Source organism: Otolemur garnettii, unplaced genomic scaffold (assembly GCF_000181295.1).
Source record: "Otolemur garnettii isolate 467f Iridium unplaced genomic scaffold, OtoGar3 scaffold00025, whole genome shotgun sequence".
NCBI lineage: Eukaryota > Metazoa > Chordata > Mammalia > Primates > Galagidae > Otolemur > Otolemur garnettii.
The window spans coordinates 15,258,053-15,274,134 of NW_003852420.1; the positions used below are offsets into that span (position 1 = coordinate 15,258,053).

Consider the following 16,082-nt stretch of genomic DNA (forward strand, 5'->3'; position numbering starts at 1 on the left):
ACCTGGGCGGCCCCTGTGGCTCAAAGGAGTAGGGCACTGGCCCCATATGCCGGAGGTGGTGGGTTCAAACCCAGCCCCGGTCAAAAACTGCAAAAAAAAAAAAAAAAAAGAATCACAGACCTAAGTTACTCTCCCAGTCCCATGACTCCCGAGCTGTGTGACTTTGGGCAAGTTTCTGAACCTCCACTTTCTTGTCTGCAAAATGTAAATACTAATGGTCACTGAGGAAAGGATGACATGAGACCACGCATTGTCAGGCACCTGAGATCATTCAGTCAGGCACTGAATTCCAGGCCAAGCTTCCTGGCAACAAAGGCAAAAAGGCAAACAGGTGTCATTTCCTTCTACATTGTTAACGGGTAAACTGTAGAGTTTAAATTTTCAGCTCACTCCCTCCTGCTCCGTGTCTCCTCAGGCCAAGCTGCTGGACTCAAAGGGAACGGTAAACAAGTATTTCAATAACTCTGTGGCTTCCCTGACGATACCCACCCTGGGCAGCACCCCGTTCAGCCTCATCGTTAGACAGGATGTTGTGAATGCTGTGGTAGCTGCCTTGGTCCCTCCAGAAGAAATCATAATCCTATTGGACTATGTGGTAAGCCTCGGCAAGGCACAGAGGATGGGACCACCTATGCGGCATCCTGAATCAAAGGGGGCACAAGGACCCCTAGGGCCCCAAGCAGTAATCCCCTGTCAGACTCAGTTTAAATCACTCCAGTAATAGAAAGCTCACTCTCTCCCCTAAGAGACCCCATTGCTGACATAGACCTAAAACTGAAATCTTCCCTGTAACATCCAGCCCCAGTCCTAGTTCTGCCTGCTAAAAGACAGGTTCTGGTGCACCTAAAAGTTCAGGCCAGCAGGGACTCCATACGCCATAGCAGCTGACCTAGGGGCTGTTCTTCCAACAGTGACAAACATACAGCCTGCACCACCCAGCTTTTCTGGGGTCCTGGGAAATCTTCATCCTAGCAGCAGGGTACAGGTGTGTCTCCTCTGGGCCTCCATCTGACTGACCTTCTCTGGCTTCCTTTCATCCTCAGCTTCCTGAACTGGCCCGTGAGCTGAAGGCAAGAATCAGGGTGATCAATGAAAAGGTTGGTCCATTTGCCATCTGCAGCTTGATGGATGTACAGTGTGGTCTGTGCGCAGGCCTCTGGGGAGTAGAATCTGGACAGGACTACTCTCTTTCCTTCTAACACTGTGGGACCAAGACCAAGGCCCTTCCTCTCAGAGATTTTACTCTAGCAGGCCAGTTTAACCTGAACTCGAATAATCACATGGATGATATTTCTGTTGCAGGCTCCGTAACAAAGGACAGGTTCTAGGGGCTATGAGAACACTATGGGCACCTAATCTAGTCTGGGACATCAGGGAGACTTCCCTGAGGGGAAGAGTATTCTAGACAGAGAGAACAGAAGACCAAAGGCTGCCAGGCAGAGAGAACCATTCAAGGATCTGTAAGAAGGACAGTGTGGCTGGAGCACAGAGAGGAAGAATGGCTGGGCCACAGGGAGCCACAGGGGGACTGTGGGCCACAGTGAGGCACTTGGGAGGCCACATGTGACTCTGATGTCCTTCTAGGCTGCAGATCAACTGGGACCCACTCAGATTGTGAAGATTCGAACTCAGGAAACCCCTAAGCTCCTGCTGAGCCAAGATAGTGCCACGGTGGCCCAACTGATTGTGCTGGAAGTGTTCGCCACCAATGAAGCCCTCCACCCCTTTTTCACCTTGGGCATCGTGAGTTCAATTGTCTGTGACATTGGCCTGGGGACACTCCTGTTCACTGTTCTTGTTCATATTCTTGTGTGTTAAACATTTCCTCCACTCTCGTCACCCAGCAGGGGTCAGTGAGAGGAAGCTCTGGACCAAAAGTCAGGAGCTTTGGGGGCTCAATTCTGACCTTATTAATTTATTAGCCAGGGTCTCTGGGTAGAAACTCAACTCACACACACAAAAGGAATTTTATTAATTCATATCACTAAAAATTCCAGATGGTATTGGCTTCAGGAATAGCTGGATCTAGGTGCTCAAACAATGTCATCTTCGTTCTGCTGCCTTTTATCCTCAGGCAAAGTATTCCCTCATGGAAGTGCCCCAAGCTATATCAGTCTTATATCCTATCAGCCTGGCAATCCCAGCAGGACGAACCTCTTTGCCAATAGTCCTAGGAAAAGTCTCAAGGCTGACTCTCATTGAATGAGCTTGGGTCGTGTGCCCATTCCTGAGCCAATCAGCATAACCAGAAAAAATAGAATATGTAAATTTCCTGAGCTGGCACACATATATCCAGAGTAGAGGGCGGGAGTGGGTCCATCCAAACCACACAGACTGAGAGGGGGAAGGATATTCTGAAATATGAGCAGAACAAAATCATCTCCAAGAAAGTTCTTACCTATGTGTTCTCAGTTACCCCACCAAGTCAGATCTCATTTGGCTTCCATTTGGGGGAGACCTGGAGCTGAAGGTAATGGGGTGTGTATCCCCAAATGATAAGCCTACTAGGAAGGCATCTTAAGCAAGGCCCCTAGAAGCAGAGCCTGAGACAGGGATTCTTGTAAAACACATACACAGGGAGACAGCTCTCAGGGTAGGGCAAGGGAGGGTCTGAGCAAAGACGTGATCTCCACTGCAGCCTCGCTTTGCCTTGATCCCACAGGGAGCCTGGAGCATGGGCTGTGCCACCCTGAGCCCACGCCAGACAGTCCTTTGTCAGTCAGTTATTGGCCACCAGTGGCCTCAGAAAGGCAGCTCCATTTCCCCAAAGAAAGAGGCAGCTGTGAGCAATCAGTGGAGGGTGGATGCCCCACCTGTAAGGGGACCTGAGCAGGGCACCAACCACATCCTCTACAGAGGGCAAAGGAGAAGAGGGACAAGGAAGGACTCATGGATGGACGCTGGATATTAGGGCCATCCATGCCTAACCAGGCAGTATCTGGTTGTTGATAGCTGGCTAATGTTGACCCTGTCCTTAAGCAAGGTCACTGTGTTCAGCTGTGCAGGTTGCTCACACACAATGTCAGGGGATACCTTTCACAGAGACGACAGGATACATAGGGCCTGGAGTTGTTTAGCTTGGAGCCCTGCTTCTTGTGTTAATGGCTCTTCTAATCCCAAACCTGCCCCAGGCCAGCAGTGGGAATGGACTGCCCAGGCCAGCCTCACCCCTTGGTGACCTGGCCACCAAGTCCAAGATAAGTTTGTTCTTGGGGGCTTCTGGCCTGGAACTGGAGCCTGGCACAATGCTGTTAGGGTCACCTCAGTCCAGAGGTAGGTTGATGCATATCTTGGGCCCTACATCTAGGACCTGGCTTAGCTGCACCTTTCCAGTAATAACAGAAGTTACCATTCCCCTGGGTTCACTGATCTTCATTGTCCTTCAGTTTCCTCACCTCCACGATGGGGCAGTAATAGGACACAGCCCATAGAGTTGTGAGGATTAAAGGAGATATTAACATAAAACTCTTAAAACACCTAACACACAGCAAGGGCACCGTGCAAAATGTTACTGTCACCATCATCATCATCATCATCATAATTCCCCTCAACAAGCCTATGCTGTAGGGGAGTGGGTATAAGCACTACCCCATTTAACAGATGAGGAAAGTGAGGCTAGGAGAGGTGAAACCCTTTCCAAGGTCGCAGAGCCAGTAGCTGAGACTCAGACCATATCAGTTTGACCCCAGAGCCTCCTTGCATAACTCCCAGCCCCACATGGGACACATCCTCTTAAGAGAAATGGGACACAGGCGTTCTCTTGTTGCAGGAAGCCAGTTCAGAAGCTCAGTTTTACACCAAAGGTGACCTACTTATGCTCAACTTCAATAACCTCAGGTAAAAATGTAATTCATCTCAAAGATTCTGCTCATTAAGGTGAGTCCTGCCCAGGACTGTGGATTTCTTTCAATACCCAGTGTGTGGGTGTCACTGACAGTGGCTCCAGGATGGACAGGGGTTCTTGCCTGGCTTCTCTTGCTGTCTAGACTGAATGTGATGAAGAGGGAAGGAAAGAAGTGGCCTGAGGCAGCTTCAGGGCACATAAGCCCTGGCTGAGAATGGCCTACTCAGCACCATCCCCTAGTCCCTGACAGCCCATCCTGGCCACTTCCAGTCACCCCAGAGCAGAAGTGCAGGTCTCACCACCATCTACACCCTGTTTGTCCCTCCCCCCATCCCACCACTTCCTGCTGCCAAGAAGAAGTTCAAACAAAAGCCTTCTGGGACAAATTAGGCCCAGGGGTCAGCCCACATAGCCTTGGGTTTTTCTTAAATTAGTTAACATACAAAAATCAGACTATTAGACTGCCCCAGGGCCTACATTCCCACACAGCAGCAGACACCTGAGCTAGGACTAGATGGCCCTGGGACCAGAGCATGGGCTCCCTGGTCCACCCCAGCCTACAGCCTGGAGATTAATTTTCCTGATATTCAGACTGTGGCTTGTTTTCTGTGTCCCCCACCCCACCCACCACTGGAACATAAACTATTATGTGCCAGACACAGTATGACGCTAGAGCCACACACGTGCCTAACATAGGTGCTTGATAAACAGCTGTTGGATGAATGGATGGGCAGGGCACACAGACAGGACTCCAGGGGGCCACTCTCACAGGCATCTTCTGTTACAGGTGTAATCGGATCCAACTGATGAATTGGGCTATTGGCTGGTTCAAAGTAAGTTTTTCTTGGGTTTTTTTGTTTGTTTGTTTGGGGCGGGGGTTGAGACAGAATCTTACTCTTGTTACCCAAGCTAGAGTGCCATGGTATCATAGCTCACAGCAACCTCACACTCTTGGGTTCTTATAATCCTCCTGCCCCAGCCTTCCAAGTAGCTGGGACTACTGGTGCCTGCCACGACACCTAACTAATTTTTCTATTTTTAGTAGAGATGGGGTCTTACACTTGCTCAGGCTGGAAGTCCTGAACTCAAGGGGTCCTCCCACCTTGGCTTCCCAGAGTGCTGGGATTACAAGCATGAGCCACCCTACTACCCAGCTTGTTCAAATAAGTATTAACAGATTGTCCCAGAGGCCACAGAGGGAATGGCCCATTCTTAAGAGGCATTGCCCAGGATTTGCTTCAGACAAAGTCCTCCCAGAAGCCCCACAGAGGGCTGGCTGGCCCCCAGGTCATCAACTGAAGTCCAGCCTCCCAGCTCAGGCTAAGAACACACACACGCTCACACACACAAATACCTGTGCTCACAGATATGCATTCACTATCTTTCAATGAAATTTTGATCCTAAATTAGAAAGCAAATGTCCATGGTTCACATCTCACTTCACTCACATAGATGCACTTAGTAACCCTGGGCAGCCCCTTCCCTTTGGTCTTCAGTTTCCTGAATCCTGTCCTCTGCCATGTTTTCCTTGCTCTTTATATTTGTGCTTTGAAAATGTTTTTTAACTAATATTTTAAAATAGGGAGATTTCCACATGAAAATCAGCACTTCTGGCTTCCCTTGAGAAGTTAAAAACTCAGGCAGGCTGGGCACAGTGGCTTACATCTGTAATTCCCCCACTTTGGGAGGCCAAGGCTGGAGGATCACTTGACCAGGAGTTCAAGACCAGCCTGGGCAACACAGCAAGTCCCGAATCTCTAAAAGAAAGAAAGAAAATCATAGGCAATGCAGGGCAAAATTCCCTCAGGTCAAATTTGGCTAGAACAGAGCAGTGGAGGCCCTGAGAATAAGACACTTCCCATACACACCAATGTCCTCACCTACTAGGCCCCAGGGGCAGCTAAGTTCCTATCCTACCCCAGCCTGTCTGGTTCCCAAGAGCCCTTGAGGCTCTGATTAGCCAGGGATCTGAGATTCCCGCATCTCCACCGCCACTGCCCTCACCTTGGGGTGAGCTGTGCCCATGCAGAATGCCTGGGAAGCCTTTAGATACTCAATCGGAGTGACAGTGCCCCTTCTCTCTCACAGCCTGAACCTCTGACAAACATCATCACCGAGATCCTTCTCTCCACCCTGCTGCCAAACCAGAATGGTGAGTCCCTTTGCCATGTGTCCCCCACTTCCCCCAGGGCCTTGCTTTATTTCCCCTTCTTGCACCTCCACTCAGGGCCCCTTTCATTCATTTTCCATCCATCCTTCAAAGTCTAGTTCACACTTCCCCTCCTCCTAGAAGACTTCCTTGTCTCCCACTGCCGACATCACGGCCCAGTTTCCTAGTGCCAGAGCCCAGGCTTGCAAAGATGAGCCAGACAGTAGCCCAGCCTCCCGGGGCTGACAGTAAGAAAGAGAGAGGTGTAAACAGACAGCTAGACCACACTTGAGGGTCCTCAGAATGCCTGAGTTCAAGTCCTGTTCCCCTCTTACCAGCTCCCTGGCTTTGGTCAAGCTGCCTAATCCTGCCACACCTCGGTTTCTCCATCTTTAAAATGGAGAAATAAAAGTCCCTTCCTCAGAGGCATGAAAAAGACGATAGTTGTAAAGGGCAGAGGGGCCCAGCACAGTCAGGGGCCCAGCACAGTCAGCGCTTTATTTCTTAACCATTGCTTTTGCTGCTGGTGTGTTATTTGTTACTAATGGAAGAAGCAGAGACAGAAGGTACTTTAATTAAGCTCCAGGTCATGGGGTGGGGAGAGTTGACAACCTACATCAGCCTTGCCTTTTTAATTTCTTTGTTTTATTAGAGTAGGAAATCTTGTAGCCTAGAGATCTGTGCTGCAGTGATAATAGCAATCCCGGACAGTCTGTGAGCAGGGGTGTGAGAGGAAGTGAGGGTTGTGCTTTGTGAGCAGCCAGAAGCCACTGCCAGAGGCAGAGGGTGGGGAGATGGGGCCAGAGAAGAGATGCGCAGAGGCAGAGGGGACAGTCTGAAGCAGGCCATCAGGGACTGCAAGCCAGCCTGTGGCTGCCCAGTCCCACCCAGACCCACCAGCCTCTCATCATGTTTGTTATTTTCAGGCAAATTAAGACCTGGGGTCCCAGTGTCAATAGTGAAGGACTTGGGATTCGAGGCAGCTTCATGCTCCCTGATCAAGGTAAGTAGAGTGCGGACCTAATCAAACATCCTGCCCTGGGGAGGGCACAGCCGCTGAGAGAGCTCTGGCTGGGAGGTGGGCCTTGCTTGCTAGTCACTCACTGGGACTTTGCGCAAGCCCTTTCACCTCAGGGCCTCGTCTCCTCACCTGCAAGGGAGAAGGTTGCCTGTGCCCTGCGAATGGGACTCCCCTAGCCTGGGCTGAATACACTGCATCCATCCCTCTTGTTACTCCTTTATTCTTGCATGTATTTATTCATTCAGTAAATTTTTTTTTTTTTTTTTTTTGAGACAGAGCCTCAAGCTGTCCCCCTGGGTAGAGTGCCATGGCATTACAGCTCACAGCAACCTCCAACTCCTGGGCTCAAGCGAGTCTCCTGCCTCTGCCTCCCAAGTAGCTGGGACCACAGGCGCCCGCCACAACGCCTGGCTATTTTTTGGTTGCAGCCGTCATTGTTGTTTGGCGGGTCCAGGCTGAGGGATTCGAACCCGCCACCTTAGGTGTACGTAGCTGGTGCCTTAGCCGGTTGAGCTATAGGCGCCGAGCCCAGTAAATATTTTTTGAGAGCCTCCTGTAGGCCAGCCATGCTTCCGAGTCCTTGTGGTTACAGAAATGAGCAAACAGAAAACATCCCTGTCCTTTGCAGAGCCCACATTCTAACAGAGAAGACAAATACATAAATTCATAAATATAGGCTCGGCGCCTGGGCTCAAGTGGCTAAGGCTCCAGCCACATACACCTAAGGTGGCGGGTTCGAATCCAGCCGGGCTCGTCAAACAACAATGACGGCTGCAACCAAAAAATAGCCAGGCGTTGTGGTGGGCGCCTGTAGTCCCAGCTACTTTGGAGGCGGAGGCGGAGGCAGGAGACTCACTTGAGCCCAGGAGTTGGAGGTTGCTGTGAGCTGGATGCCATGGCACTCTACCCAGGGTGACAGCTTGAGGCTCTGTCTCAAAAAAAAAAAAAAATTCATAAATCCATAGCATCAGGCCAAAGACATAAAGGCTGAGAAGAAAAATAAAGAAGCTTTGAGAGGAAGAAAGTAATGCCAGGGGAGGGGGTGATGTTTTAGATGGGGTGTTGGGGAAGGACTTTCTGAGGATATGACATCTGAGCCAAGGAGGTGAGGCAGTCAGTGAGCCTGTGGGTAGCCGGGAGAAGTGTCCCATTGGAAGGGACAGCAAGTGCAAAGACCCTGAGGCAGGGTTGTTTCATGTTCCAGGAAAGATGAATAGGGAGGGCCAGGGATCTGTAGAGCATAGGCCTAAGACACCACACACACACATATGCACACACAACACATTCTCACACACGCATTCACACACATGTAGCCAAATGATCTCAGTTCAGCAGGGGTTGGGATCATGTCCATTTTGTCCATGCCTCTGTCTGTAGTGCTCAGCAAAGCCTGGAAGAGAGTAGATGTCTGGTGAATACTTGTTGAGCATTTATTGCTACTCTCCATGGTGTCTGTGAGGAAGAGGAGCTATAACTGTGTCACCCTCACCCTTGAGTATCACCCTTAAAAACAATAGCTCGCAGTCACTGAATGTGTGCCAGGCACTGGGGTATAGGCAGCATTGAACTCAATCTTCACACCCAGGTCCTGATGTTCATCTCCATTTTACAGATGGAGCTCAAAGGTGGCAAGAGCCTTTCCAAAGTCACACAGCCAGTAGGTGGCAGAAGTGGGATTTACACTCAACACCTACTTTGCTAAGTCTCTGCTTTGAGCCCCAAACTCTGCCCGAACTAATGGCAGTGAGGTGCCCATCTCGGTCAGCAGGTCAGCAGGCATTTATTGAAAACCTGCTGTGTGCAGGCACTGACCATCATGGTGAACAAAGCAGACAGAAGCCCCTGCCTTCTCAGAGTTTCAGTTCCACTCTAGAGGAGGACAGTTGTTGAAAACAGAATTTTTAACAAAACCCAGCTGGGCATGGTGGCTCACACCTATAAGTCAAGCATTCTGAGAGGCCAAGGCAGATGGATTGCTTGAGTTCAGGAGTTCGAGACCAGCCTGAACAAGAGCAAGAACCCATTTCTACTAAAAATAGAATAAACTAGCTAGGTATGGTTGAAGTCCCTGGTCATGAAGCTGAGGCAAGAGGATCACTTGAGCCCAAGAGTTGAAGTGGTTATGAGCTATGATGCTGCCACAGAGCTCTACCCAAAGTGACAGAGTGAGACTCTGTCTCAAAAAATGAAAAAGAAAAGGAAAGGAAATCCACATACAACTTGCCTATGACCCTTCCTTGATAAGATATCCAACCTAAGGCCTGGGATGTGCTTGGACCAAACCTTTACCTCCTATTAGTCCTGATCTGCCCAAAGCTGTCGATTGCAACCACTGAATTCTAAGCTGTTTAATTCTGGAGAAATCCACACAGGGCAAGAAGTCTCAAGTATGACCCAAGGTCATATCTGAAGGAAGGGCTGGGGGCTTTGTTAACTGACTTCAAAGGTGAAGTGACATTTTCCTTATTATTCGCTGTGCACTGTGAAAAACTGTGCCTATGCGTCAGCTGGTTCTGACGGGGAATGGCGAGAACAGCATTGTAGGTAGTACGGAGAGGCTGAGAGTCTGGACCCAGGAATCAGACCACCGTTCCAATCCCAGCCCTGCCTCTCTCTAACCATGGGTCCTCAAGCAGGTCCTTTGGCCTCACTGAGCTCAGCTTCCTCATCTAAACCCAGCAGATGTCTGAATATAACTGGTCATTCACTAGGGATGACACTACAATTATCCAATTATAACATAAACAATTTATCTAAGACAGATACGCGCCTGATTCATCTTGAATGGACAACCTGTGCTTCATACCAGTGGGTGGTCGGAGCTTACTTTATTTCATGTATTTCTTACTAAGGGGCGTTTAGAATCTTGCTCTTCTTTTTTTTTCTCAATCAACTCACATTGCCTAATCCATCATTTATAATCTGATTTGGAAAGGTATAGTTTCTATCTTTGGATCTGTTTCCAAATTACCCATTTGGCTTTATCCATTTGTTTGTAGCTAGCAGCACATCGATTTCCTTTCTATAGCTTTATAATAGTCTGTGTTTTAAAATCTAGTAGAAGAAATAAATAAAAGGATAGATGTGAGATAAAGCAAGCAGTATTAAAAGAAAACTTGATGGGAGAATTTAAGTGATGGGTATATAGTTGTTCACTGTAAAATTCCTTCAGCTTTGCTGGATGTTTAAAGTGGTCATAGGCTGACCACGTTTACAAGTGGTTCATACTTGTAATCCTAGCATTCTGGGAGGCTGAGGCAAGAGGATCCCTTGAGCTCAGAAGCTCCAGACCAGCCTGAGCAAGAGTGAGACTTGCCTCTACAAAAAATAGAAAAAATTATTTGTGGCAGGATCCTATAGTTCCAGTTACTCAGGAGGCTGAGGCAGGAGGATCACCTGAACCCAGGAGTCTGAGGTTGCTATGAGCTAGGCTGACACCACAATGCTCTAGCCTGAGCAACAGAGTAAAGACTCTTGTCTCAAAAAAAAAAAAAAAAAAAAAAAAGTTCATAATGAAATGTTGGGGAAATCTAATAGGGTAAGTTCCTCTTATATTACACTTAAGTTTCTCCCCGAAAAGCCAGAGGTTTGCTAAAAATTCAGCTGCCTGGGTCCCAATGGATATAGCCAGGAATCTTTATTTGAAAGAACTTGGAGAACTTTGGTGGCAGGTTGGGCTTGGGGACAACAGTCCTACACAGTCCCACTGCCTGCTCACAGATACGTCACTTCTGCCCCAGGCCCCTGGATGGCTTTACTATTCACACAGACCCTCCACCTCCATCCCTTCCAATAATTCTGCATTTGTGAGTTCAGGGTCATGATCCCTCAATACTAGCAGTCACCTTGTAGTGAACCAAACTAGCATAAACCACAACCAAACAGGAGATAAAAACCTATTTGTCTTTTCTCTTCTAATCCCAGAATGCCCTTGTGGTCACCCCAGCCTCCTCGCAGATGCTCGACTCCCCTCTCTCCCAGTGAAGCTTGGACCATGACCCATCTAGGGAAGGCTGGGCACAAGCTCTGTACACCACCCCTCTCTGTAAACAATAAACACTTGCCTCTGACACCTGCAGTCTGGAGTGTATTTTTGTCCCAGTAGAGGGGTCATTTTGTGCCTGGAAGTCTTGGGAACTAAACATCTGAGCCAGATCTGGGTCATGTTCAGGCCCATCAAAGCCAACCTGGGCAATGTCTGAGCTACATCTGGGCTACAGCGTACCATGTGTGGATGACGTCCTGGTCTCGACCACCTCCCTCAGCTTCAGGAATAAGAAAGCCATTTCTTCCCTCCTGTCTTCCATGTTCGGTCAGCCTCAAGACCATCTCTGGCGGGATGGCCTTTTAGGTGGGGGACATACATTTTGTTGATCTTGGTGGTGTGGTGTCTGAACAAGGTGGCTCTGGGAGCAGTTTGCACGAGGCTTTGAGTTCAGGCCTGGCCCCTCAATGTTTCTTTGACCTTGGGATGTGGCTTCCCTCTGTGGGCCTTTTCTGAAAAATGGGGGAAATGGGAAGCGTCATAGTCCCCTCCCAGATCCCCTTCCTGGGGGGGGCTGTGGTGACAACTAAACAAGAGAATAAGTCCAGGCAAATGCTAGGTGCTCAAACATTGTCATCTGGGGATGATGTCATCGTCACTGCTATCTCTGGCCTGTGGAGTGTTAGGCCTTATCACCAAAGTCCCTTCCCACTTGGACAGCATGTGACTGCCATTGTCTTCCTGGTGTCCGTCCAGGACAGACAATAGCACCCCTGTTCTCCAGACCCCGGACCTGCTCCAATACCAGAGTTCTGCACCTACATGAGGGGCCTTGCAAGGAGGGGTAGGGTGCTGTTTCAGGAAAAGATGTTACTCAACTTCGGAGCACGAACAGGTATAAAAACAGGTCACAGCCCAGGGAGGGGGCCAGGGAAGGAGCTTCTGCGACAGACAAGGCATGGTCCAGGCCCAGAGTGACACGAAGCAGCCAGGACAAGACCCTGCACGAGGCGCTTCAGCCACTACTTACTGAGCAGCTGTGGAGTGCTGAGGCTCCCCACGTGTCCCCAGCTCCCAGCCACAATCTGAGGACCAGGTAGGAATTTGCTCCCCACACATTATTTTTCTTAATTATGTTAAATCTAGGCTTGAACCCCCATTCACAAGGGAGGAAAGTCAATCTCCATCTTGACCTGAGGTAGATCTCATCTGGCTCTGTAGGGTCATTCGAGGATCTTTCAGGGGTTTCCAGGCAGCCTGGAGGACAGGGCAGAACCTCTGGTCTTGGCCCCATCTGATTAAGGCATCTCTGTTCCAACACACAAGGTCCTGTCAGAGATGGGGCAAGAGGATCCTCTCCTAACAGCCATAACCGTGGGTCCTTGGAGTCTGACCATCCATGTCCTCTGGGGCTTCCTGGGAGGTAGGTGGATAAGCAACCTCAGCCTCCTCACCCTCAGGGCAGGGAGCAACTCTGAGTTCCCAGAGTGCCCTGCAGGGTGACTGGCTTGAGAGCACACTCTTCATGGGCTGTCACCCCACCCTGTGTCACTCCCCACTCCCACCTGTGCTCCCTGATGTCATCTCCCAAATCAACTCTCCCCACTCAGTCATACCCTCAGAATCCACTTCTGGGAACCCAAACCAGGACACCATGTGCTCCACACAGCTACTGTTTAAGGGTCTTACAGACCTTCGTGCACCCCGCCTTCCCCACTGCTGTGGCACAGGCTCCACCTTCACCCCACTTGACAGATGAAGAAACTGAGACTCTGACCCCTCTGCACCACTGCCAGGCAGTCCCTAACCATTACCCCACACTGCCTCCCTCTCCCCTCTGCTCCTGCATCACATGCCACACTTGGGTCTCCATGGACTCTGGCTGGACTCCCACCCTGCAGCACCACGAATGTCCAGAGTATGACACCTGCTTGCTAAGGAGCGTCAAAGCTTATCTCATTATTAGCACATGCAGTTGCTTGAGGGCTTCTCTCCGGGCTGGGAGTTCATCTCACTCCCAGTGCCTCCCTCAAGAACCAATGTTCTGGTGCTTGGTCTCCTACAAGATAAACATACAGACTCCATGGGGCTCTGGCTAAATTCCCTCCTCCTTGGTTTAGAGAGACCAGAGACCACCATGCCTCCACTAACATCCTGCACTGGTGATTCAGATGAGGCAATTAACCTAAGAGCCTTTCTCTGCCCCAGGCAGGAAGAAGACAACCCTTGGCAATAACCTTGAAACCCAGTCACAGAAATGAAGGGGACCTACCAACTCTTAAAGCATCTTCCAATTCAAAAAATCTGAGATTCTAAAATAGTAATATCCCATCTAATACATGCTACCAAAACAGAATGTTAACATTATACATATAATTACTATATTATAGCAGTAGCCAGTTAATCTTGACATTGGCCAAAGTGAGAACTTCAGAACTAGCTAACATTGACCTTGTATTTCCTATGCAGCTACTACCTTCCAGAACCAGCCCTTCTGCCCCACATCTCCAGCCAAAGAACAGAGTTTAACACCTGCCCTGAAGTTGTAAAAGGGAAAGAAATTAATCACAGGGAATACTTCAGGGAAAATCTGTAAGATCCAGTCGTGCTCACCATTGGGGCGACCACACTGGACAGCAGTTAATGAAGGTGTCAACACTACACAATCAGCTGTGCACACTCACAGAGGAGACACCAGGATCCCACACGAGAGAACCTTCCTAGGTCAACTTGGCTGAGAGTGGGACTCAGAGTCTTAGAGCTGCATGACATAGTAACACCAAATTTCCCTTTCACTGGGCCCTGATTTCAAATCCCATCTTTATCACAGACATGATGTGTGACTTACAGCAAGATACTCAACCTCTCTGAATCTCAGCTTCCTCATCTAGAAAATGGAAATTAAAATAACTTCTTTGACCCGTTCCTACATGCCAACTCATGGCCTCCACATGCGTTGCTTCAACAAACCTTCACAAAACCCAAAAGAAATAGGTGGATTTATTATTCCCATTTTACAGACTTGAAAAGTGAGCCTCAGGAGGGAAAATAACTTGCCCACAGTCACACAGCTCTTGAATGACAGTGGTGATTTGAATCCAGGTCTGCCTGGCTGTAGAGGCCATGCCATTGGTGACCACACCTTTGCAGAAATGATGGCATGGATAACATATACAGAAAGGGCAGGGGGAAGAGCCACAAGGTGCTGGCCCCTGTCACCTGCTTCTGCTCTTCTCCCTCCACCCAACCACTCCCTTAGGTTCTGTGATAGCCATATCCGGTATTAGAATCCTCCTCCTGGGCCTGCCAGGATCCACAGCTCTGATGCTGTTTTAAAAGGAAAGGGCCCACCCCCAAAACCACAGGGCCACACAGTCTTCCTTTCTGGACTTTGTTGGCCCAGGGCACAGAGCCTGTCCCTAAAGCCACAGGGATGGCCCTATCAGTTTTGGCCAGAAACCCCTGCCACCTGGTGCCAAGAGGACCTCTGCCTCTACTGAAGAGCTCCTCTGAGCCACAGCCCTGGCCAGGGGCTGGACTTCCTGCCCGTGTGCCCACCCACCTGGGCTACAGCACTCAGGCTATAAAAGCTATCTTTCCAGAAATCTGGAGACAGAGGCCAGGAAGAGGTTCCAGACAGTCCCATCCTTGGAGAGGTAAGGCCAACGAGGTCAACATGACATTTCTCTAACATGTTTTGAGTATCTACTAAAAAATGTGGTGAAGTGGGGCACAGACTTTTAGTGCCAGGAGAACCTGGGCTAATCACAGCTCTGTTATTTACCACCTGTTGTCACCTTGGGTAAGTCATTTCTGCTTTCTGAGCCTCAGTTTCATCATCTATACAATGGGTTTGGTATAGATGATCCCAGACCATCATGGTGAGGACTCTGTGAAGCTTGTAAGGTTCTCGGCATAATTCCTGACACTAGAACTCTAGAAGTGGAGGAGGTGGGGAGTGCAGGAAGACGGGCATAAAGCGCTGAGGGCAGGAAGGATGAGAAACTTGGCTTAGGGGAACTGATGGAAAAGAGCGCCTGACACAGAGACCACCTAAATGCCAGTGGCAGGAATAGTGGATGAATTTAAGTTCAGCCTGACAGCAAACACAAAGCTTTCTTTTTCTTTTATCCAGTGTAGTCACTGTTTTGAATTCCTGTGCTACCAAAGAGCAAAAAACGTGATACTCAAGCCAATGCCAGGATTTCCTCAGGCACTGCAGAGTAGGCTCGACCACTTGGCAGTCTCCTCTCTCTGCTCAGGGGCAGCATCTACACCCTGGGTGGCTTCTTCATGGGTGTGGCCTGGGGGGAAGTGGTGGCTCCTCTACTCGACATCTGCCCTAGAGGTGTCTGTGTCCGGCTGGTCATTGCATTCCAGAGGCTTTGTTACCTGGTGGTATCCTCTTGTTCACCCAGAAAGCCCCCTGCCTGCAAACTCTGGGGTCTCAGCTATATCCTTTTGGCCACTTGGGCAGGGCTGAGGTTCTGCTGGTAGGAACTGGTACAAACACACTGGTTGAAATATTCCCTTACTGCTTCATAAAGATCCGTGACTTCCAGTGCCCCAAGTGCCTACCCCCCCCCCCCGCCACCCTTGCCACTATGGCACCTCCCCTATGACCTCCATGCCGTAGCCTCCTCAGGAACCGAAAGCTTCCAGTGTTGAAAAGAGTACTACATCCTTTGATATCTCACAGTGTCACCCAGCCACTGGGTGACATGTTTTGCACATGTTATTAAATGTATCCCTCACGACAACCTCTGATTGTCCCCACTTTACAGATGAGAAAACTGAAGCATGGAGGGGTCAAGTGACTTGCTCAGGTCACAGTCAGGAAGTGGCAGAGTCCAGCTTTGAAGCCAGCCCACACAGCAGGAAGGATACTCCCGGGACCTGCAAGCACAAACACTGGTGGTGGGAAATGTGGGCTGTGTCCAAGGATCTGCTATGGGCAGCGGCAAAGGAAGAAAAGTTGGAGAGAAGGTTCTAGGAGAGGCAGAGCTGGGAGACATAAGGTGGTGGGTACCCAACAAGGACATCAGTATTCCCATCTCTATGTTTGCAGGTCCTAGCCAGGAGG

The 16,082-nt window shown here is 49.6% G+C and overlaps 1 protein-coding gene across 1 annotated transcript in view; it reads left to right on the plus strand.

Moving 5' to 3' along the window:
• The window catches only part of BPIFB1 (BPI fold containing family B member 1), a 25,308-nt gene extending 14,310 nt beyond the window's left edge, over positions 1-10,998 (plus strand). Inside the window, exons 8-15 of the mRNA XM_003788237.1 lie at positions 416-595; positions 1,044-1,097; positions 1,585-1,743; positions 3,770-3,837; positions 4,632-4,677; positions 5,933-5,996; positions 6,920-6,996; positions 10,939-10,998. Of these exons, the coding sequence (XP_003788285.1) occupies positions 416-595; positions 1,044-1,097; positions 1,585-1,743; positions 3,770-3,837; positions 4,632-4,677; positions 5,933-5,996; positions 6,920-6,996; positions 10,939-10,998 (708 nt within the window). The remainder of the gene's footprint in view (positions 1-415; positions 596-1,043; positions 1,098-1,584; positions 1,744-3,769; positions 3,838-4,631; positions 4,678-5,932; positions 5,997-6,919; positions 6,997-10,938) is intronic.
• Positions 10,999-16,082: the final 5,084 nt, after the last annotated feature.